The sequence below is a fragment of the Chanodichthys erythropterus genome, chromosome 19 (genome assembly GCF_024489055.1).
Source record: "Chanodichthys erythropterus isolate Z2021 chromosome 19, ASM2448905v1, whole genome shotgun sequence".
In the NCBI taxonomy this organism is placed as follows: Eukaryota; Metazoa; Chordata; class Actinopteri; order Cypriniformes; family Xenocyprididae; genus Chanodichthys; species Chanodichthys erythropterus.
The window spans coordinates 26,431,928-26,456,989 of NC_090239.1; the positions used below are offsets into that span (position 1 = coordinate 26,431,928).

The window sequence follows — 25,062 nt, forward strand, 5'->3', positions numbered from 1 at the left end:
TGACAGATGAAGGAAAAAGAAATACACATTCTATTTGTGGTTTGTAATAACTGCAATGTTTGTTTTACTGAGGGTGACTGGTGGATCCAAAATGGTTGATAGTCATATTCATGCCTTTTATAAATATTTATGTTAATCGTTTATGGCTTATGATTTATCAATTTTACTTTTGATTTCATATATTTATGTACTTCTAATTTATATATATTAAATCTCATATTTTCAAGTGTTTACACTTTATAGTACTCTTATGGTCATTATTCTTTATGTATGCTTGTTATGTTCAATTGTTCTTCAAGTGTTCCTGTGTGACGGGTCAGGCTGACATGTTCGTGGTTAGATATTGGACGCCTGCCAAGTACTGCAGAAGTGATGTTTTTCAAGATTAGTTGATCATTTGAATCCGATCAAAATATGTCTGTTATTATTTCTGTTGACATTTGATAGTGTAAGATTTGCAAAATTCCCTAAGGGGGTCAAAACAACTTTTTATATCTATTTTTGGCATCTGACCAGTTTATGATATAATGGGTAAAACCATTTTCTTATTAGAACAAAAACATCAGTTTGAGTGGAATGTAAATTTCCCTATATGCTTATGGTATAAAGCTGATTGAGTCGTTGATAATTTAGTTTTTCCCTCCTTTGCTCTCCTTGGCTTCTACTCTTTCTCTCTTATCTGCAAATGTTTATAACCTAGAATAACCTATTCTTTTTGATCTTCATCTATTAGATACAATACTCTAGATTTATTAACTATTGACTACTTCTTTATGATTGTTACTTTACCTTTTGGTTTTATTAAATATTTTCATTAGCGATTAAAGTTTGCGTGTGAGGCTAAATTTAATTGTAATGAATAAATAATTTTTCATCAACGTTATCACAGCCTGGATTTCTCAAGTTTTCTCATCAGTGACAAATCTTAAAAAACAAAAAAACAAAATGAGTGTTGTAACGTAAATTCGTAACATCCTGTGTGTTTCAGTTATGGGTGTGACTGCACCTCCTTAGTTGTGGTGGTTTTGGTGTCTTATAACTGATTTATGGTCTGCAAAATGTGAGAATGACAAAGTTTAACTTAAAGTTTAAGTTCAACTTTAGGTTGATTTAACCAAAGTTTTAAATAAAAACATAAATGATCATTAATGTTAATATTAATTAACGGTTAAGTAATGCTCATTTGATTCAGCAGGTAGTAAGATTCTTACAGAGATTTTTTTTTTTCTTCAGAATGAAAGAGAGAGAGAGAGAGAGAGAGAGAGAGACAGAGAGAGAGCTTCTCATTGATTGGTCTCTGGTCTCTGCCCTGCCTAGTCCTTAGAGAGATCAGCTGAAGTAGCAAGAGAAACTGAGCATATAACGGTATGAAGACATAAGGGCAACATTAACCTTAGAATAAAGGCAGATCCTTTTATTTGTCTGCAGCTGTTTGTTTTTTATTCCGTCTATACAAATGACTCTCTCAGGATATCTTTGGTTAGTTCAGCTGACCTGCACTGTGCTTGTGTTTATCTCTCCGGTTCATTTGGCTCCGATGCCGGACCAATACTCTCGGGGTGTGGTAAGATGAGCCTTATTCTGCATTACTACAAGTTAAATACTTTTAAAGACAGAAAAAACAAACATTGTGCCATATGTCGTTTGGGATTTTTTTTTTTTTTTCATGTGTTTGTGTAGTTGCATGTGTGTAAAATCCCTGTGAGACAGATGTAAATAAAATAGCCAGTGGATTTTTTTTCTCCGGGGGGGGATGTTCTGGGGGGGTTGACCTATATTTGTATATATATATAATTTGGAAAAAAATCATTCAAAGACTGTGGTGTGGAAATCCCTATTCTCATATAAAAAAATAATTTAAGGTCATTGTAACAGATTTTTTTTTATTATGCATATATATATATATATATATATATATATATATATATATATATATATATATATATATATCTATATATATATATATATATATATTTAATCATCTGTCCATTACCAGAAGTGCATAATAAAAAAAAAATCTGTTAAAATGACATTAAATTATTTTATAATATATATATATATATATATATATATATATATATATATATATATATATATATATATATATATATATATATATATATATATATATATATATATATATATATACTTTAAAATAGCCTAAATGGACAAGTTTTAGTAAATGTTTTATATGAGAATAAGGATTTCCACACCACAATCTTTTTCAGAATGATTTTTTTCCAAATGATGAATCATTATACTAAATGTTATCGCTATAGTTACAGTTATAGTAATTGTTCTTGTTGTGAAAGCCGAAAATTATAAAAATGACACTATTCATGTATATATTCGCTTAAGTTAAATGAACATTTTACGTGTGATTTCTCTTAGGATTGGTTAAGCAGGTATGGATACCTGCCCCCTCCTGACCCCCGCACAGGGCAGCTGCAATCTAAAGAGGGCATTGAGAAGGCCATCAAAGAAATGCAGCGATTCGCAGGCCTCAAAGACACAGGAAAACTCGGTAAATGCAATGCGTGTGCCTTTCACAGAAAGTACTTTATCACATACAGGAAATGATCTAACGGCCTTGTGTCACAACATTTAGAGAAGTCCGTTTCAGTGCCTTTTGTTTTTTTCATTTATTTGTTCTTTTTTATTCTAGATTTCCCTGCTTTTTTCTAATCTAATTAAATCAAAACACTATCTCAGCTAACAAAAATATATTCAAAGAATGTTTTGGTAATGTTCCCATTAAGTTATAAAAATATTATTTCTGAATGTTCTTTGAACATTTTGAAAAATCTAAACTTTTTTTTAAAAAAAGTTTCTTGGTTCATTGTTGCTTATGCGAACATTACAGTGATAGTTTACCTGAAAATGAAAATTCTGTCATCATTTACTCACCCTCATGTTGTTCCAAACCTGTTTGAGTTTATTCTGTTGAACACAAAAGAAGATATTTTAAAGAATGTTGGTAATCAAAAAGATGACGGTAGCCATTGACTTGGAAGTCAGTGGCTACCGTCAACTGTCTGGTTACCAACAAATATCTTCTTTTGTGTTCAACAGAAGAAAGAAACTCATACAGAGGTGCATTTCCTGAAAGCATCATTAGCCAACTATGGTCATCAGCATAGTTCAACAAGTCTGTGTTTCCCGAAACCATAGTTCCAACGAACATTTGCATACTGCAAACTGTACGGATGGAACGACAGCTCACAACCTGTGGTTAGAAGCATAGGTACTTGTTTTTATAACATGTGGACTTAAATCCTTATCTTGAGCAAAATAAGCAAGCTGACATTCAGTGCAATCTATATCTTTTATTTCAAATATATACAAATGTCATTTAAATCTTTGTCAAGAGATTTAAAGCAACTTTTTGAAGAGTGTGCATGTGCATACGAACTACGTACACTAGTATGAAACCGAGCCTATGATTGAATCTGGAAATAAAGCAAAATAACTGAAAAAAAAGTCATCAGATGCCATGTCCGTAATTTATTAATTTAGAAGTTATTACTCCACCACCTGCATGATGTCATTAACCAACATGATTGAAAGACAAATTTGCGACAATCAGTTTTCATGACAAGCTAGTTGATTTCTTCACTGATGCATTATTATAGTTAAGCAGCGAGTTACGTCGTTGTACAGGAAACGCACCTCAGGTCTGAAACAACTTGAGGGTGAGTAAAAAAAAACATTTTTATTTTTGGATGAACTCTCCCTTTAAAGGAACATTCCATTTTATGATTTTGCAAACATAAAGAGAATGTTACTTGAATGTAACATTCTGAAATAGTAACATTTGGAAAAAGGTTATGCAAACATCCAAGCAAATGTTTCAGGTAAAAACATTCCATGAACAATGCATAAAAAATGTTTTTGTGCTAACATTTTGCGAACATTGTTAAAGACCAGATCATTTTGAAAAAACATTCTGGAGGAACATTTGTTATGAGAGAACCTTGCCACAACGTTAGATAAAGTTTGGAGATTTTGTCAATTATTGATATATGCAAGTGTAATGATGAGATTTAGAGTGACTTTGTCTTCAAGCTGTGATTAGTGGCTTGTAAATGGTGGGTTCAATACATTTACTCCAGAGAAAGAATTATTTCATTGTCTCTCCTCCTCACATGGGGTTTTATTACATGTACTGTAATGGGCTCTGTATCTCTGAAGTCTATATATTGATCTGAGACCTTCTGTCCTGTGCTTCTCTAGACAGTGACACCCTGAAACTGATGAGCACTCCACGATGTTCACTGCCAGACATTATAGGGTCCAAGGACTTGCTGAAAAAGCGAAGGAGGAAAAGAAGATATGCCACTGTTGGACTCCGCTGGAAAAAGTCTGACCTCACATGGAGGTCTGCACTGTTAGAAACACATGCCCAGCTAACAGGGAATGTTCTCAGAACATTATGGCAAAGCTACCCTAGTTTAAAAAAAAAAAAAATCTAATATATATTTCATACTAAGTATACTTCAAATCCATTACCATATTTATTGACATATCTCTTAAGACTTACTGATGTAAATTTATAATTACATTTTATTTGGAGTATTTCTTTATTGCACAATGCACATTTCTTAATATTATGCCTAAAAAAGTGTTTTAATATCACTATTAATAAGTATAATATCAGTCTTTAAATGTAATATATTTAAAGTGTACCTAAAGTATACTTGCGATAGTTCCACTTTAGCACAATCAGATATACTTAAGTATATCTTTAGTTCCACTTCCAAACAATTAAAGTGGATTAAGTACAAAATTAGTTGTTCCAATTTAGCAGACTTTAAAGGGGACCTGATGACCCTTTTACAAGATGCAGGCCTAATATAAGTCTCTGGTGTCCCCAGAATGTGTCTGTGAAGTTTCAGCTCAAAATACCCCATAGATCATTTATTATAGCTTGTCAAATTTGCCTCTTATTTGGGTGTGAGCATAAACATTTTTATGTGTGTCCCTTTAAATGTAAATGAGCTGCTGCTCCTGGCCCACTTTCCAAAAGAGGGGGTGGAGCTTTAACAGCTCGCTTCAGTTGCTCAACAACAAAACAGGAGAATCTCACGCAGCCAAAATGAGGATTGTCAGTTACATTGTTCAAACCGGCGTCGACACTGATGGAGAGAGACGTTTTTGAATGGTTAGTGAATAAATTTATGTAGTTGCTGTGGAGTTGATTCAACTCATCAACTAGCATGTGTCGTCATGTTAATCTTTTGTACAAATCCAGTGTTGAATTGACCCTCGTTTGTGAAGCAGTCCGGCCTAATATGATCGCATGGCAGCAACACTCGACTATAACAACTCTTCCTCTTCTCCAAAGCAGCCCAAAATGGCCTCACCCCCTTTGTTGCATGTTCTAGAGGGCGGGGTTTATGTAAATTTTAGGGTTAGTGATGTCACTAACCCAGGAAGAAGCTCTATGTAGTCCCTACCAGCTTTTTTGTTGTAGTCGTCAAACAGCAAATTCTTTAAAAGAAAATATCTCGCTTTGCTTTGAACTTTGAGTGTCGTAACTTTGCAGATGTTGTTTATGCTCAAACAGCAACATTACACACTAACTAAAGTTAAAAAAGTGAAATAATAATCAATCACCCCTTTAAGTATACCAGTTTAGAATACCAAAAGTACAATTGCCGGGTATTTTTATTCAGCACAGAAATAACATAAATGTATTTCTGGTATATTTGGCACAAAATAAATGTATTTTAAATACATTTTATTTTTTATTTTTTTTCACTAGGGTATGAAAAAACGTTCTTCTTGTAACGTTAATAGATTGTTTATTCAAAGTTATAGTCCTTAACAATGTTCTCAAAACGTTTGCAATTAAAACATAATTTATACATTAATTTTACAGCTTTTAACATTCAAAAGTAACATTTCCAGAATGCTTGCTGAATGATAAAATTTAATATTTCCTTAATGTTCGCATAACCCAAGAAAAAAAAGTTTTTAAAATATTTTAAAAACAGGACATTTCTAATATTCAGAGAGGATTCTGATGTTTAACGGGAACCTTAGCAAATCGTTCTTAGAACATATTTTTGTTAGCTGGGTGGTCACTGCTGAGCCTAATAACTTACAATATTCATTTTAAATATGCATTCACTAACTTATCTCTGTTTTGCCTACTAGCATCCAGAATTACCCATCTCTCTATCCATTCCTAAAACCTGATGATGTAAAATCTATAATGATCTATGCCTTTAAAGCCTGGAGTGATGTCACTAACCTCAACTTTCAAGATGCTTCCCCCACAAGCGAGAAGGACAATGCCGATATTAAGATCTCTTTCGCTCGTTCACTCCACGATGACGGGTATCCATTTGATGGGAAGGGAGGGACACTTGCTCATGCCTTCTTCCCAGGGGAGTATGAAGTTGCTGGAGATACACATTTTGATGATGAGGAGAGCTGGACCTATGGAGGCAAGAGACACAATCATTACTAGATATTCACTGACTGATAGATGAATAACAGTCCCAAAGCAGAATATTTGTGGAGTAATCAAATTCAATGCTTTTACAAATGGTGTTTTTTTCTTCTTCTTTTTTTTTTTAACAGAAGAAAAATGATTTAAAATATAGCTTAAATCAAGTTGTCACATTTATATATATTATTCTATACAATACAGATTGTTTAAAGAGTGCTAATGTTGTAAAATTCAATTTAAGCTGTAGAGCAACTCTGAAAAAAATGTATTGAGTTCAGATAATTATTCAGCTAAAGAGGATGTTTTGTTTTATACATTTTTGCAATATTACTTGAAACTGTCTTTACTAACTGATAAAAGACTATTTATTAGGTGCACTGAAAGGAATAATATTAATCATCTGTGCACGAGGTAGGGCCTTAAAAACATCAGCCAATCATTTACGCGATCATCGTGTAAGCGATTGGCCCTCTGGCTTGTCAATCACTGCCATGACGTTCCTTGTGAGAGACGAGCGCGGCTGCGCTCTCCAGTAACTTTCCACACTCCACAGGCGCCGCATGCAATGTTTTTGTCAGGAGACAGGAGTAACAACCGCAGCTTAATTCAGTTCAAATTTTCCATTGTCTACAGCATTCATTTAGTAAGGGGTAATTGTCCCAAGTAAGGGACATGTACATTATCCCGCTTGTTACACTGCTACTTGACACATAAGTAAATAATTAGACACGAAATACTGATCTGAGTCGAAATATTTAATTAGCTTTAAACGCAAAGCTTCCGCAGAAAGAGCAGTTGCTAGCAAGCGGCAAGTTAGACGGACATTTAAGGGATTCAGTACAGTCATACCACATATTACATGGCATTTCGCCACATAAATAATTATGGGGATAAGAGATATTGATCTGAGATGAAACAGATATAAAATCGTACCTGTTTGTAATCTTATAATCCATTACAGTGAACAAATTTGCAAAAGGGCAGCAGCTGTGTTTGTATGAAACTAAAGAGAGCGTGTCTGTGATACCGGATAACTGAACACAAAATATTGATTTGACTGAGTTTTAATATTTTATTAGCTCACCAAATGCAAAACTTCCATGAGAAAAAAAAAAAACATTCCTAGCATGAGCTTGTGTTATCTCTTTATTGCGGTGGTTGTTATCGGGGAAAAACACACTGCTGGGTGGCACGACTGACCAATCAGAATCAAGTATTCTACAGAGCCATGTAATAATCTTAGTTAATGATAAGCTCAACATTTACTAATACATTATTACAATCAAAAGATGTGTCTGTTAACATTAATTAATGCACTAACTAACATGAACAAGAACATTTTTATTAACAGTAACAAAGATGAATTAATGCTGTAAAAATGCAATGTTGTTAGTTCATGTTAGTTAAAGGTGCAATAGGTGATTCTCTACGGAAACATTTTTTGTTATAGGCTATGGTTGAACGTCTCATATCCTGGTAGAAATCACTATGTTAAACAGTCTAAATGTATTTTTATAAATAAATCGTGTGTGTGGAAGGCATAGGAGCATAAAATGTTCGGCGTATGTTTTTACATACGCACAGGTATCGCGTTAGCGCGTTTCATGCTATGACAGAAATGAGAGGTGGAGCATGTCTCATCCGCAGAAACTTTTTTTCAGGTTTTCTTGATTTCAGAGAAGTTTTATCATACTAAATCATCTAGAAGAAAATATGTTTTTCATGCATTTAATTAGTCAAAAGTGACCTTAATTGATGAATCACCCACTTATAAAATGTCATTATACATAAATAAGAATTTCCTCTTCCTATTCTCTCAATGTTTTCAGACGACAGCGGCACTGATTTGTTCGCGGTGGCTGTGCATGAATTCGGTCATGCCCTGGGTCTCTCTCATTCCTCTACTTCTCCTTCCATCATGCGGCCGTACTACCAGGGTGCTGTTGGAGTTGATATCAGATCTTATATTCTCCCAGATGACGATCGCTATGCCATTCAGTCACTCTACGGTAGGAGCACGTTCAGACGCTTTATTTACCTGCTCTGGTAGCTGTAATTTACGATTAAAGGGATTGTCTACCCAAAAATTAATTTTTTGTCATAATTTGCTAATTTTCATGGAAGATCACATTACTTTTCTCAATACAACAACAACATAAGAACAACATCACTTAAGCACTATATTTCAAGTTTTCTGAAATCATACAAAAACTTTATGTGAAAAACTTTTTTTGTTTGTTTTTGTTATTGAACTATTTCTTTAAAGCTGTAGTCCGTAACTTTTTTTGGTTAAAAATGTTCCATAATCAATTTTTGAGCAAGTACATAGTGTTCAAAACTATCTCCCTATCTTCACAACGGTAATAATTTAATAATAATTTTTTAATAAAATCGGTACTGGTAACCACCGTTCATTTTTACGTCACTACGTCACGTCTGTTTACATAAAGAAGGAGTTAGTAGGCTATATGGCCAGTTAGTAGGCTATATGGCATATGAGGATGCTGCAGGTGGAAGATAATTTAAAGCATTTTCTCACAGCAGCTGGAATAGGCAGACTGAAAGGTCCAAATGATAATCATCAGTGACAATTGGAGATTCACCCGTAGTCAAAAGCAAAAGCCTTCGGACTGCGGAGTGGCTACAGAAATTAAAATCTACAGGTAATGCTAATAAACTCTACATAAACAGTCACGCAATGCTGATGTTGTTAACTTTAACAATTTGAGAACAAAGTATAACAATTATATTAATTTGCATGGTTTGATGTTAATCATCATTGGCAGCGCAATTTATTGTAATGCTTTTTTTCTCAGTTGGTCAGAACAAAAGTGGCAGACATGTTACTTACTTGTTCAGATGACATTTTCTGGTGAAAATTTTTATTTTGGTCATACCTCCAAGATGTAGAATCTGTGATTCTGAAATACAGTATCCACACCGGTGTGGTGACTGACAGCAAACATTAGATTTATCCGCGCTGAGGAGCCATGCCGATGCACAACCCACGTAAAGATGATAATTCCACAAATAACTGCAATTGCAGGTTTTAAACAGAGATGGCGACAAATAGGCAAAACTTACGGATTGCAGCTTTAATACACTTTTTAATCTGTTAGCTGGCTTGAATTCATCTTTCCAGATTATCGCCATAAGCCGAGCTGACCATATCTAACGCTGTGGCTGTGGTTTTGGTTTGTTATTTGACAGGAAAGAAGATAAGCCCATCAATACCATCCCCAAATAACCCTACATCACAACTACCCAAACCACCAAATACACCTCATCCCAAAGTACCTGTAAAGTGAGTCATGTTTACCAAGACACATGCAATACCGGTCAGTAAGATATTTTTAGATTATACTTTTATTCAGCAAGAATGTATTAAGTTGATCAAAAGTGTAAAGACTTTTACATTGTTCAGAGAGATTTCTGTTTCAAGTAAATGCTGTTCTTTTCAACTTTCTATTCATCAAAGAAATGAAATGTATCATGGTTTCCACAAAAATATGAAGCAGCACAACCGTTTTCAACATTGATCATAATCAGAGATGTTTCTTGAGCAGAAAATCAGCATATTAGAATGATTTCTGAAGGATTATGGGACACAGAAATTCAGCTTTGCATCACAGAAATAAATTACATATTAAAACAGATTCAAGTAAAAAAAAAAAAGATATTAATTGTAATAATATTTCACAATATTACTGTTTTTAATGTATTTTTGGTCAAATAAATGCAGCCTTGATGAGCTGAAGAGACTTCTTTCAAAAACATTAAAAAAATCTTACAGACCCCACACTTTAGAACAGTAGAGTACACTGGCATATCAGCTAATAATAACATCTCCAACACTCGATGAGAAGAAATTAAAATTACGGCCCTTTGTGACCTCTCTGTTTTTCTAGACCTGATCCGTCAATCCAGAATCGTTGTGAGGGAGGCTTTGATGCGGTGGCAAACATCAGAGGAGAGGTTTTCTTTTTTAAAGGTACAATCTGTGCTGTCTTAAATAATATTTTGTACAAATTTACAGATTTTGCCAAGCTTAAAAGATTATAAGCCACTTACATAAAGCTGCTGAAATTAATTTCTTTGTAGCTCACGTCCCATTTTTTTAAAATGTCATTTTAAATTCATTTATCACAGATGGAAGAACATTGATTTTTGTATAATTTCCTCTTCTTCGTCAGGTCCATATTTCTGGCGAATCCAGCGGTCTAGATCTCTTGTGTCCCTTCAGCCTGCTCTCATAAAAAACTTCTGGATTGGTCTTCCTCCTGGCACCAACAAGATAGATGCAGTTTATGAAAGAAAGTCCGATAGCAGGATCATCTTCTTCATAGGTTAGTTTCTTTTTATTCATTTAGGTGCACAATGGAAGAAAAAATGTATAGTTCTGTCATGATACTCTAGATAGCACAGGCTAACAGGTCCTTAACTCTATCTGCTAGCAATCACATCATTTTCAGGGCTGATTGGTTCCTGCTGCATCAGCAGCCAATGAGCTCGCTGCTCAACCTTAAAATACTTGGTCAGCGTTTGCTGTAGTTTGCAGCGTTCTTTCAGAAACCCTACACCTTCCCCAGCTCCACCTGTATAGATCTGCTATGGGTAAATCACGTATGCTATATTGTACAGCAGCAGCATGTCTTACTTGCTCACAGCAGAGTGTCGTGTATGTATCATAGACTGTAAAAAAATATGGATGATGCACCTTCACTCTCTTCCATTGTTGAAAAGTGAAGCTGCCAATGTCCAAATATGGCAGTGACATCTTGGAACCCGAGTCTACGCAATAGTGAGCATGAAGTGGACCGTGGAATCAAGGCCCCGCCCACACTCCCGCAGAATCGGTTAATATAGTTTACTGAACGACTCATTATGGAAATGTAGAAATTAAAATTGAAGCTCCAATCTCCTCCCAAAAATCCTGTTGGTGCCTCAGTGACTACTATTTCATTCAGAGAAGCTGTCAGTCTCAGGTGTCAATCATGATGTCAAACTCCCATTTTTATAGCATCAGATAACTAATGCTGGGTATACACCACAAGATAATCGGGCTGATTTTGGGCCGATTTCTCCCCCTCCGACAATCATGTCCTGATTATATTGATGGTTCTACAGATTTGATCAGATTTTCCTGTGGTGTGATGTGTGTTAAGAGTGACTGAATCTGCTCGGAAGAATGTCGGAGCCGCCCCGATCGTAAATATTACAGTTTTTTCCAATTGCTAACACACAATTTTTCAAACTAGTCTGGTTTTATCAAAACACTTAACACAATTCACAAAACCACACACCCAAACTGCAAAATACCTCATATATCCTGCAAAATGAAGCACTGCAACCGAAACTACACAGAGCATTATCAAAATCAAACTTTTGCATGAAATGGCACACACTTCATTCATATTACCAGATTTTTGCCTAACCACCTACACACTGTTGGGCAGAATGAAAAGCACACCCATCTTTAGTATGCTTTGCCATAATACTAAAATATGTATCAGAGTGTTCACATGCACAGAAATATTTGCAGATACACACACATGCTGTTGCAACATTTTTATTTTTTTTCCTTCACTACAGTAAACAAGTCAGTACAACATAGGCACAGCAGATATATTTACATGGGACTGAACAAAAATATTCTTACAAAAAAAGTAAACTGAAAAAGAAAATTTCTGAAAAAAAATATATTAAATTAAAAAAAAAAAAAAAACAACAACAAAAAAAAAAAAGGCAAGAAAAATAATTAGGCAGCATCTTGCCGCACAGCCGGGTCTGGCCACAACGCCTCGTCAACATCACAGGCAATATCTTCCCTTGCCAGACATCGAGGGAAGAAGCGCCTGGAGTGCCTTATCCATCCCTGAATTGCACCCACATCAATCTCATCACATGCCTCTTCCATGGCCTGCACAAGAGGCATGCGCACAAAGGGCTGCCGGTCGTATACCTTCCACCGCCATGCCGAAAAGAATTCTTCTATGGGGTTCAGAAATGGTGAGTATGGTGGGAGGTATTGCACGAGAAATGTTGGGTGGTCAGCAAACCAGTTTTGGACTGGGGCTGCACGATGAAAGCTCACGTTGTCCCATACTACAACGTACCGGTTTCTTTGATGGTCTGCATCATTCATACGCTCTGGTGGTATGAGAATGTTGTGAAGTCTGTCCAGAAATGTGAGAATATGGGCTGTGTTGTATGGTCCAAGTTTGGCATGACGGTGGAGGACACCATGCATATTGGAGATGGCAGCGCACATTGTGATGTTCCCACCACGTTGGCCAGGAACATCTATAATGGCTCTGTGGCCAATGAGGTTTCTCCCTCTTCTTCTGGTCTTTGCTAGGTTGAACCCAGCCTCATCTATAAAGATGAACTCATGTGGGATTGCATGAGCATCCATTTCCAGTACTCCCTGAAAACAAAGAACAAAAATCACTCAATATGGTGTTATCCAGTACACTGGGAAACAATGTTGTGTGTAGTGTACTGCAGTCAATATAGTACTTACATCCACATATGCTCATCTGAACTCTTTGTTTCTTTGAGAGTTTCTCACAAACGGCACCTTATAAAGTTGTTTCATTTTGATTTGGTTTCGCTTGAGAATGCGAGCCAATGTGGACAGACTAACTCGTTGAATGTTGTTGAATAAGGTGTTGTCTTGGATGATGTGGTTTTGAATTTCTTGTAATCTGATTTCATTATTTTCCAAAACCAAGTTTACAATGGCAGCTTCCTGTACCCCGGTGAACATTTGGCCCCTTCCTCCACCATGGTGTCGTCTCTCAGTCCTTTAGAAAAAAATAAAATAAAAATATATATAGGGCTTGGACAATGCAGCCTAAATATTTTCCCCCACAGTAGAGTACATTGTACAGGAAACTTGTACAGTTCATGAATGGCTGATGTCATACACTAAGTAAACAGGTGTCACCCAACTGATACACTATGACATGGGGTATACTACATGTGTACTACATGAAATTTTGGTTACATACCTGTTCTCCAGTCTAAAGGTCCGGATGACAGAGGCGACAGTAAAACGGCTCAAGTTTGGCTGCACTCTCTGTCCAGCCTCACGCATTGTCAACCCATGGTTGATGACATGATCTACTAAGGTTGCTCTGATTTCATTTGAAAGTGTTTGTCTTCTTTGGCCATGAACTCCTCTACCTGCTCTACCCCTACCTCTCACTCTTCCTCCCCCTCTTATTCTCAACCTCCCTCTTCCTCTTCCTCTTCCTCTTCCTCTCTCTGCAATGTCTTCCATTGTTGTTGTAAAAAAAGGTTCTCACCTGTGGTCTTTTCATAGTGCTTACATCCTGATTGAAGTGTTAACAATTAACCACTGAGGTGTTTGGCCAGGTGGCACATGTAATTGGCCAATTAGCTCATGTAGTGTCATTTTGAATGGTAGTGTTTTGAAATGGCAAACATGTGACTTTATGTCAGATTGTTGTGTCTTATGCAGAGAACTGTATTTAGTGAATTTAAAAAGTGCTATTTTGAAATGCAAAATGTGTGTAAAACAGAAAAGGTGTTTAGACTTTTGGAGACTTGAGAAGAAGTTTTGCTCTCTGTGTGTCAGTTTAAATAATTGTGCTGTGCATGTCATTTTAGTGTGTTAGCAATTGGAAAAAACTGTAAACATGTTGATCAGAAATCCTGATGAGTGGTGAAATCCCTGAGGACAAATACGCACACGCTCTGGAGATTATCACGTGAAACAAAACAATATTCAATCAGAAAGCGAGCTGACAGAAGACTGAAGCATAACAAATGCATGGCGCAGCACAAAGTTAAATGGATTTGGACAGCAGAAATGGAGGATCAGCTTGTTGATTTGTGGCAACAGCATGAGTGTTTATACAACGTGTCCTGTAAATCATACCAAAATCATTCCAAACTCTATCATTGCAATTTCTTCCTGCTATCGTCCGACAAGTTTATTCTGAATTCTCGAGAGATTTTGCAAGATTTCCCATGTTCACAGTCGGGATTCTGGTTGAAAATCTGTTTGTGTGTGGTGTGCTCTCTTTATCACATCACGGCACACCACACACTATACGAGCAAAACAGTGAAATCTAGGATTTTTTTGCCCTCATGTTTGTGGTCTCTCACATTTTGAAAATCTTATAAGATTTTAAAAATCTTTTAGTGTGTACCTTGCATAACCAAACACTCTTATAGGATTAGTTCAATTTCAAATAAGATAATTTACTCACCCCCATGTCATCTAACATGTTCATGTTGTTCTTCAGTTGAAAAGAAATGAAGGTTTTTGATGAAAACATTCCAGGATTATTCTCCATATAGTGGACTTCAGTGGCCTCCAGACGGTTGAAGATCAAAATGACAGTTTCAGTGCAGCTTCAAAGGGCTTTAAACGATACCAGACGAGGAATAAGGGTCTTATCTAGAGAAACGATCGGTCATTTTTGAAAAAAAGAAAAAATACAACTGCATATGCTTTATAAACAAAAAATGATCACCTTGCATGTGCTTCCACAGCTTACGCTGTATGTCCTACGCCTTCCCTATTCTACTATTCTACTACAGAACCGTTTGGTGGCCATTGAAGTCCACTATGAGGAGAATAATCCTGGAATGTTTTCATAAAAAAAAATTTCAACTGAAGAAAGAAAGACATGGACATCTTGGATGACATGGGGGTGTGTAAATGATTAGGGGAATTTTATTTGAAAGTGAACTAATCCTTTATGAAAAAAAAAAAAAGAATACTTGAATTTACATCAGCGTGATAAAAAGTGTAATTTGATTGTTTAGCTCATCTCACGTCCCATTATATTACATGGAGAGGGTGGGGTTTATGAGCTATACTACATCTGGTGGTGATCAAAATGTTTTGGCTTCACTTTTCAGGACTTGTGTGGCACATTTAGTATGTATTGGCAGTAGCAAGTCCCGGATTTTGCTCTGCAGCAGCAGAAACAGCAACAGTGTAGCAGATGTATTCTGCCAAAACCAAACATATCAACATTGTCATATCCATTACCACGCCAAACACTCCAGGAGTTGTCGTGACAGAAATCAGTTTGAGAATGCTTGTTTCTGTAAGTTAATGCATGTGATATTTTTTTTCACACAGGCTCACAGTACTGGGTATTTAAAGACACTGTGGCTTTGTCTGGTTATCCACGTCCGTTGTCCGACTGGGGTATGATCTCTCATGATGGAAAGGAGGTGAAGAGCGTGGAGGCGGCCTTCATTTGGGCTCATAATGGAAAAACCTACATTTTCAGCGGTGGAGAGTTCTGGAGGTTCTCAGAGGCTGAACAGCGTCATCAAGACGCAGGTTATCCCAGATTCTCCTCCCTCTGGAAGGGCATGCCCAGTAACCCTGATGACATCATCACCGGGGAAGAGGGTAATATAGAGAAATTCCATTTGAATCAAGTGCATTTTCAGCTTAGTATACAAAAGAAGCTTTTGTTATGCTTCATATCAATCTGTTGCAGTCAATGGGACTATACACTCTAAAAAATGCTGGGTTAAAAACAACCCAAGTTGGGTTGAAAATTGACAAACCCAGCGATTGGGTTGTTTTAACCCAGGGGTTGAGTTAAATGTTTGCCTAACCTGCTGGGTAGTTTTATTTAAACCAACTATTGTTTAAAAATTGCTATATGGCTAGCTTAAAATGAACCCAAAATAGTTGGGAAATTAAAAACCAGATGCAATTAGATGCAACAATAATAGACAAAAGGTGAATGTTTATTAATAAGCTTTAATATTTTATTAATATACATTTAATAGTTTAATAGTTTATTAATATAAATTTATTAATAAGCAGTTTAATAAATGTTTATTGTTTAATAATTATTCATTGAACATTAATAAATGTTAATTTCCAACATACTTTGGGTTAATTTTAATTAAGCAATACAGTAACTTTTAAACAATAGTTGAGTTAAATAAAACTACCCAGCAGGTTGGGCAAACATTTAACCCTACCGCTGGGTTAAAACAACCCAATTGCTGGGTTTGTCAATTTTCAACCCAAATTGGGTTGTTTTTAACCCAGCATTTTTTAGAGTGTATTTGCAATGGTGATTATGTGTTTTGGTAGAAGTTAGCACAACCCTGGTTCCTTTAGCTTTGGGACTATTGCAGAAAATAAGCTCAGTGACCAACAAAAGTTTATGATTCTTACACATTTTGTTCATCATGATAATCCTCACAAATGCACACCACTTTAGAAGCCTAAATACAATCAGCAGAAGTAAAAAGCTAAATGTAGGCTGTAAATGAATTACACCAGCAAATTACATAGCATGACCAACATTACCACAAGTAAACTTCTGACAACTCTTTCTTTAATTTTCCCTGAAAGTGTGAGTTAGAATAGTTTGCAAGAGCACGATTATAAACACAATGAGGATGTGAAAGCTATTAGCCAGTGGATGAGTTTACCTGTTCAGCCTGATGATGGTTAATGTCCCTGAAAACCTCTGTAGTCCCATTTAGTCACTTGTTAGGAACCGCCTTTTGAAGACGAGTAAAAGTTTAAAAAAAAAAAAAACATAAGGATGGGGCATTTCTATTGTATTTTATGTTATATAAAAAGAGAAAATATATTGAGCTTGTGTTCACCACAGACCTTATTTTAGGCATTTAATTAAAAAATAAATAAAAAAAAAAACCTATAAAAAATAAAAAAATAAAAAACTTCAGGACTAAAGTAAAAGAAATGTAATGCAAAATGCCCCAAATATAAAGTGATATATATTTTTTTTAATCTTAATCATAAATGGCACAAAATCTAATTTTAATGCATTTAATAAATGGCTGTGCTTTTCTTATTTTTGTAATTTCATCTGAATATCAACATATGTGAGATTTAGTAAGCAGAAACATAAAAATGTGATTTTGTGTCTCTGTGACATTGTATTATGTTAAATATGTGTGTGTTTGTTAATGGGGGATTTGTAGACACATTAATGTTTTTAAAGGGGTGGAGTACATAATAGTAATAATTATAGTAATAATAGTACTAGTAATAAATTAATATTATTCAACAATCTTCACTATTAAAATAAATTTATCGGCTAACTGAGTGAAATCATTCAATTTATAGTGTTCCTATTATGAAATATCTTCAAATAAGATATGTGCAATTAAATATGAATATATTCATATATTCATTATGCCTGTAAATAAGTCTTAAGATAAAATAACCTTTCAGATTAAATTCTTTTTTACTGAGAAACTAAAAAGTCAAACCCACAATGCAATGCGCTCGGCTTGATCTTCTATGCTCAGTGTGACAAATGAGCCAAAATCATTATCAGCCACGATTATTTGACTGAAAAAGCCAAAATTTTGTCCACAATCTTGGATGCTTTTTATTCACTGAGTTTGTTACAGTGTATTATGGGATTGTCCTCTCCCTGAGTGTTGGATAGAAGGCAACTTTTTCCCATCATGCCTGTGATCCTTGTTCTTTCTTTGCCTCTCAGGAGATGCCTATTTCTTTAAGAACAACTCGTATTGGGTGGTGAAGAGCGGAGAAATGGATCAAGACAGTGTCACTCGCAGATCGACAGCAGCTGATTGGATGAGATGTCCAGAACCGACTCCAACCACACTTCCAGGCAATCCACGTGGAAGAGAAGGAGAATGTAACTGTGGCATCAGCGGAGCCTTACAGATGAGTGCTTCATCGTGGTTACTGTTTATCACAGTACTGCTTTATCCAGCTGTCTGCATATAGGGCTCGACTTGCAATAAATGTTGTGTCATCGGCCTTATGTTACAAAGCACTTAAAGTGATATCCAATATCCAAATATTACTTTAGAGCAGCTTCACATGGTCAAAAACATGGTTTGATCTATGCAGGTTTAACTTACAAATATAGTCAAATAAATTATTTTTAAGCTTTCTTAAATAAAGTGCAAAAATGGAATTAATATGAATTCATTATTTATAGCTTTTGCTGTCACCCTGTTGCATTGTTCAAAATATTGAATTGTAATCCACTTGACTTTGTGCCTATATTTCTGTGACTACAGGGTAAAAATATACAGTAGGAAGATTTATCTAAATTAATTCATTTATATCATGAAGGCAGCTTAAGATATGCTGCGTTCTATGTGTAGTCCAAATGATCTCTAGCTGCAATGACAAGTTGGATCCACTTGGGGGCATTAACACACAGTGTGGCAGAGCTTCAATATGTTAGTGGCAGTGTCAAATTCAGTTACTTAAAGGATTAGTTCACTTCAGAATTACAGTTTCCTGATAATTTACTCACCCCCATGTCATCAGAGATGTTTTTGTCTTTCTTTCTTCAGTCAAAAAGAAATTAAGGTTTTTAAAGAAAACATTCCAGGATTTTTCTCCATATAGTGGACTTCAACAGTAACCAACAGGTTGAAGGTCCAAACTGCAGTTTCAGTGCAGCTTCAAAGGGCTCTACACAATCTCAGATGAGGAATCAGGGTCTTATCTAGCGAAACAATCATTAATTTTCTAAAAAAAAAAAAAAAAAAAAAAAGTATATACTTTTTAACCACAAATGCTCATCTTGCACCACTGTGCGATCCGCCACGCATGACGTAATCACATTGGAAAGGTCACTCGTGACACAGGCTTAAGTGCCGATCCAGTGTCTACAAAGCGAATGTGCAAAGACCAAGTCAAACGTCCTTTACAACATGATTATGTAATGTGTGGCGGATCACAGAGCTAGTGCAAGATGAGCATTTGTGGTTAAAAAGTATATACATTTTTAATTTTTTTTTTAGAAAATGACAGATTGTTTCATTAGATAAAACCCTTATTCCTCAGCTGGGATTGTGCAATTTGGACCTTCAACCCAGTGAAGTCCACTATATGGAGAAAATTCCTGTAATGTTTTCCTCAAAACCTTAATTTCTTTTCGACTGAAGAAAGAAAGATCTTGGATGACATTGGGGTGAGTAAATTATCAGGAAATTTTAATTCAGATGTGAACTAATCCTTTAAGGGCCACTGTCCTGCTCCACTGTTCAGCTCCAAACCTAGTTAAACACACCTGAACCAGCTAATCAAGGTCCTCAGGATTACTAGAAACTTCCAGGCAGGTGTGGAGCAAAACTCTGCAGGACAGTAGCCTTACAGGAGCAAAGTTTAACACATGAGGGGGCCTCATTTATGAAACACTCGTAAGCACAGATTTGAACTTAGAGTGCAGTATGTTAAAATCCACACCAACACTTAGATTTATAAAATTGGTCTTTGGCAGATAATGCAGGTATTTGGAAATATAAGCAATTCTAGAAATCAAAAGTAATGGATTTAGATGTTGACTAATGCTATTTTATATATTGATGACTTTAATTAGGCGGCGTTTACAAGGCAGAGATCTGGAATCATTCACAATTTCAAGATCATTTGCAATTTATAGAACTGGAAGAGAGGCATACGCTCGGTTTTGTGTGCGTACGTTCATTCTTTGAATCACACGTACGCATATTTGAGAAATGATCATAAGATCAAATGTAGGACTGTCTCTACACAACATTTTATAAATAAGGCCCCTCATCTAGGGCCTTGCTGAAATTCACAGGGCCTGGTTTTGCTGGGACATTTTGATAAAGGTGTATGGGTCAGTGGCATGACGCTTTTTTGTCTGGATCTAAATTTTTATTAAAACATTCTTACAAATGCAACTCATAAAAGTAATGTAACTCATTAAAAGAATACAACTCATGTATTATTGTATTATTTCTATGAGCAACAACAACAAAGTTGCTACTTATTTGGAAAACTTTGGTCTTGCAATTCAAATCATGTGATGTGCAGAAACACAGAAAATGTGTCACGGTCATTTAAGTTTCTTAAAATGTCAGATTGAGGAAAGGTAAGTGTGTTTTTAAACAAGATTTTTCCTCTTACTTTGTTATCTGAGAGCAAAGCTCACCTTACGGTTTTCTGTGTGTGTTTTCATTCCAGACTTAGAAGACATCAGGGGCCAGTTGCATTAGTCACTATAAGACTGTATCTTAAGAACTAGTTTGACCAACTTGCAGTTAACCAAGGGGTGATCAATGTTATTTTTCCAATTCAAATTACACCTCTACCTTTATACGTAACGGCCTTTAAAAAATTAGGACCACTCTTCAAGAAAAACATTAGTGTCTTAACTTTTAAGACTAGTCTAAGTGGTTATGCAACCAGCCCTAGACCCAGTGTTTAGTATTAGTGAGATAATATAGTAGGTTACACTTTCTTTTGATGATCCTCTTTAGATATTCTGTGTACTAATACTCTGAGAGTTAATGTTACTTATAGTCAACATAAATGTCTAAAATGGGAGCATAAAAATAAAGTGTAACCATAGTTTAAAATATTTTAATCAGTTTTTATTTTTGTATTATCTGTTTTCATTTTATATTTAAAGTTTTAATAATTGTGTATTTGTCATTTTTATTAATTACTGTTTTTTTTTTTATATGTCTAAATCATTTTAATTATATTTAATTAAAAGATTTTAGTTATTTTTGTACATCAAGTGAGAAATGTTGCTTTGGAAACTAGATGAAATAATTCTTTTTAATAATAAAATTATTGTTATTAAAAAAAAATGTGTTTTTGTTGTATGTAAATATTTTTTTTCACTTAACGTTCATTTCATTTCTAGTAACACAAATGATTTAGTTTTAGTTAATAACCCTGCTCAGACCAGTTCTGAGTAGAACGTGTGAGTATCTCAGTCAGCCATCAGTCATTAAACTGGAATGTTCAGTTACCCTCAGGGATAGTTTCAAAAACATTCATCTGGAAAGGTTTGACTTTCACCTTTAGGTTAAAACTGAGTATCATTTCATGCTCTGCAACAATGTTTGCATGCACAAAATAATTGTTTTGAAACGTAAGCAACATGAAAAAAAAATCCAAGAGATGTTGAGAGTTGTGAAGGAAGCATTGAGATAAAAATGTCTGCTTGGCATTCTAGAAAATTTGTATCATATAGTCAAAAATACCAGCTTACAATGTGCGTGTATGATTTATACATAAATGTGGACATTAATTTGTATAATGACATGGGTATTACACTGGTATTACAACGTAAACCTGGTTTATGAGGACTTTTTTGAGACCTCGTAATTAAAATTGCTTAAAAAACGTACAAAAAAAAAAGTTCTATTAAAAATGTTCAAATGCAAAAAGCTTTCTGTGATGAGTACGTTTAGGGGTAGAGTTATTGCAGGGGCTCAGAATATACAGTTCATAAATCCATTACACCTATGGAACAGGTGCACCAACATGTGTGTGTGGGAACTGTGATGCACTATTTTCCCACAACTGCACTGACATTTACTCTATGCTATCTTAAAGGGATAGTTCACCCACAAAAAAATAAAAGTTCTGTCATCATTTACTCACCCTTAAATCGTTCCAAACCTGTATGACTTTATTTCTTCTGTGAGACATAAAAGAAGATCTTTTGAAGAATATTTCAATAGTTGTTGGTTATAAAATGAAAGTCAGTGCGGTCCAAAAAAGACTGACTTTTTATTGTATGTACAAAAAAAAAGAAAAAAGAAGTTTGGAATGACATAAGGTAAATGATAACATCCCATTAACAAATAATAAAAAAGAAACACATGAAGTATTTATATTATATATTTAATTATAAGCATTTTATATTTTAAAGTATACGTTTTTGTATGGTCCAGTGTGATTTTATAGTATCGTTGATATACTAGTATAGTTTATATTAGTTAATATATTATTTATATTTGTTAATATTTTGAATTATATTTTATTTTTATTTTCTGTTTTCATTTTAATGTTAGTCTGAGTAATTTTATTGTGTTATTTCATTTATATGTCTAAATAGTTATTATTTTTATTTATTAATTTTAATTTATTCAGTTTTTTTTTTTTTTTTTTTAAAGTTAAACTAAAATTAGAAATATATATAATGTTATATTTTTTATTTCATTTAATGTTTAAGTAATGACAGTATTTTTTTTATGGTTTTAGTATTACTGAAATATCACATGACTGAAATAACACTCTGTCCACCTAATGAAAGAGTGGTTTGATTAAGTACATGAAAGCATTTGCACAATGAACAAAAAAGAACATGCAACAAAAGGCCAAGTGTGACAGTAGTCTACACCCACATTTATGCCACCTGAAAGCAGGTTAATAGAACAGTTTTTCCTTTTCTCCCCTTTGAAATGTAACCAGATCCTTTAGTGGACTGGTGTTCAACAATCAGCAGACCTGAAATGCACACCACCTGGATTATATTTCAGATACGTTTGAAATAAAGAATTGTGTAACAATACACTTAATTTAATGCCGTAAACACACTTCTTGAATTCACATCACTTCTTGAATAAACGTTTGATGAATTGAATATCTAATAAATGCTTCCAGTAAATCCCATCTTTGTTCTTAAATTGAGACGTTTACGGTTTAATTAATAGGCCTCAGTTGTGAAAATTAGCTTGAATTTCACATGATTCAAATCACATGAGTCAAAGGATATATTCACACAAAGAGATCCACTGTAAAACTTGTGAAACAAGCTGTGTTGTAATGCAGCAGCATTGTACCACTCACCTCCATTTCCGGATATTTTTTCCCTTAGATCAGCAGCCTTAAGGTTTCAGACTTATATCTTATCATTGTCAAACTAGGTTTTACTAAGATTCAATAGAGATAGATATACAATATCACAATGTGTAGGCAGGTTTTACTTATTGTTCTGTTAACAAAGAGTGTATTAGGCTGTGCTCCAATGGGGTTTTCATGTTGGGCAGAGTTATGTTCTGATACTTGGTGTGTGGCTTTTATACTACAGCTGAAGGTCATATTCAGGTTTTAGATTATATTAAACAAGTATGTGTTCATTCGGCTACACCTGATCAACTGAATCATTGAAACGATTGACAAGAATGACTCATTGAGGAGAGGGAATCATTGAACTCTAATGATGCATCAAGGGCAACTAAAAGCAACTACTTTATGGATTTGTCCACAGGTTCCATGTCGGCCATATCTGAATTTGCACCAACTTGGGCCCTAAATGGGTTTGTTCACCGTTTTTCATGTCGGCCCTATCTCAGTTTGATCCAGACTGGGTCCTAAATGGGTTTGTCCACAGGTTTCATGTCGGCCATATCTGAATTTACCCCAATGTGGGCCCTAAATGGTTTTGCCTATGGGTTCCATATTGGCCCTATCTGAATTAGCTCCAGCGTAGGCCCTAAATGGTTTTGTCCACAGGTTCATTGTCAGCCATGTCTGAATTTGCGCCATTGTGGGCTCTAAATGGGTTTGTCCATGGGTTTCATGTCCGCCTTATCTCAGTATGCCCCAGCATGGGTCCTAAATGGATTTGTCCACGGGTTTCATGTCCACCCTATCTCAATTTGCTCCAGCGTAGGCCCTAAATGGGTTTGTCCACAGGTTCATTGTCAGCCATGTCTGAATTTGCACCAGTGTGGGCTCTAAATGGGTTTGTCCACGGGGTTCCATGTTAGCCCTATCTCAATTTGCCCCAGCATGGGCCCTAAATGGGTTTGTTTATCATTTTTCATGTCGGCCCTATCTCAGTTTGCCCCAGCATGGGCCATAAATGGGTTTGTTCACTGTTTTTCATGTTGGCCCTATCTCAATTTGCTCCAGCATGGGTCCTAAATGGGTTTGTCCACTGGTTTCATGTCCGCCCTATCTCAATTTGCCCCCACTTGGGCCCTAAATGGGTTTGTTCACTGTTTTTCATGTTGGCCTTATCTCAATTTGCTCCAGCATGGGTCCTAAATGAGTTTGTCCACGGGTTTCATGTCTGCCCTATCTCAATTTGCCCCAGCATGGGTCGTAAATGGGTTTGTCCATGGTTTTCAGGTCCGCCCTATCTCAATTTGCTCCAGCGTAGGCCCTAAATGGGTTTGTCCACAGGTTCATTGTCAGCCATGTCTGAATTTGCGCCAGTGTGGGCTCTAAATGGGTTTGTCCACAGGGTTCCATGTCCGCCCTATCTCAATTTGCCCCCGCTTGGGCCCTAAATGGGTTTGTCCACTGGTTTCATGTCCGCCCTATCTCAATTTGTTCCAGATTGGGTCCTAAATGAGTTTGTCCACGGTTTCCATGTTGGCCATATCTAAATTTACCCCAATGTGGGGCCTAAATGGGTTTGCCTATGGGTTCCATATTGGCCCTATCTGAATTAGCTCCATCGTAGACCCTAAAGGGCTTTGTCCACAGGCTCCATGTCAGCCTTATCTGAATTTGCCCCAGTGTGAGAACTACATGGGTTTGGCCATGGGTTCCATGTCGGCCCTATCTGACTTTGCCCCAACGTAGGCCCTAAATGGGTTTGGGCTGACCTTAAAAGAGTTTGTTCAAGCCAATATTGTGCTTACATTGGCCCTACCATGAAATGTATATTACTTTTTTATATTGTTCAGTATTTTTTAAACATATAGCCTATTATGCTATCATGAGTAAGCAAGCAATCCTTAAAAGCTGGTTAAACACATTTGCCTATAATATTCTATCCTATAACTGTCGCTCTATCCACTGGATGCACATTCAGCTTTCTTTGTGGAAACATCAGTCTATATT

At 35.6% G+C, this 25,062-nt stretch overlaps 1 protein-coding gene across 1 annotated transcript; it reads left to right on the forward strand.

Moving 5' to 3' along the window:
• The first annotated feature begins 1,101 nt into the window (after positions 1-1,101).
• On the forward strand, positions 1,102-21,029 carry mmp25b (matrix metallopeptidase 25b). The gene is made up of 10 exons (XM_067370345.1): positions 1,102-1,564; positions 2,392-2,524; positions 4,234-4,378; positions 6,160-6,452; positions 8,287-8,466; positions 9,668-9,761; positions 10,366-10,448; positions 10,651-10,803; positions 15,583-15,861; positions 17,954-21,029. The coding sequence occupies exons 1-10, from the start codon at positions 1,457-1,459 to the stop codon at positions 18,205-18,207; spliced, it is 1,722 nt and encodes a 573-aa protein (XP_067226446.1). The 5' UTR covers positions 1,102-1,456; the 3' UTR covers positions 18,208-21,029.
• Positions 21,030-25,062: the final 4,033 nt, after the last annotated feature.

Excerpts from the sequence above, each read along its gene's own strand:
- mmp25b (XM_067370345.1), top strand. The coding sequence starts at position 1,457 with ATGACTCTCTCAGGATATCTTTGGTTAGTTCAGCTGACCTGCACTGTG. Across the intron at positions 2,525-4,233 it reads CAAAGACACAGGAAAACTCG|ACAGTGACACCCTGAAACTG; the intron begins GTAAATGCAATG and ends GTGCTTCTCTAG. Across the intron at positions 6,453-8,286 it reads GGAGAGCTGGACCTATGGAG|ACGACAGCGGCACTGATTTG; the intron begins GCAAGAGACACA and ends CAATGTTTTCAG.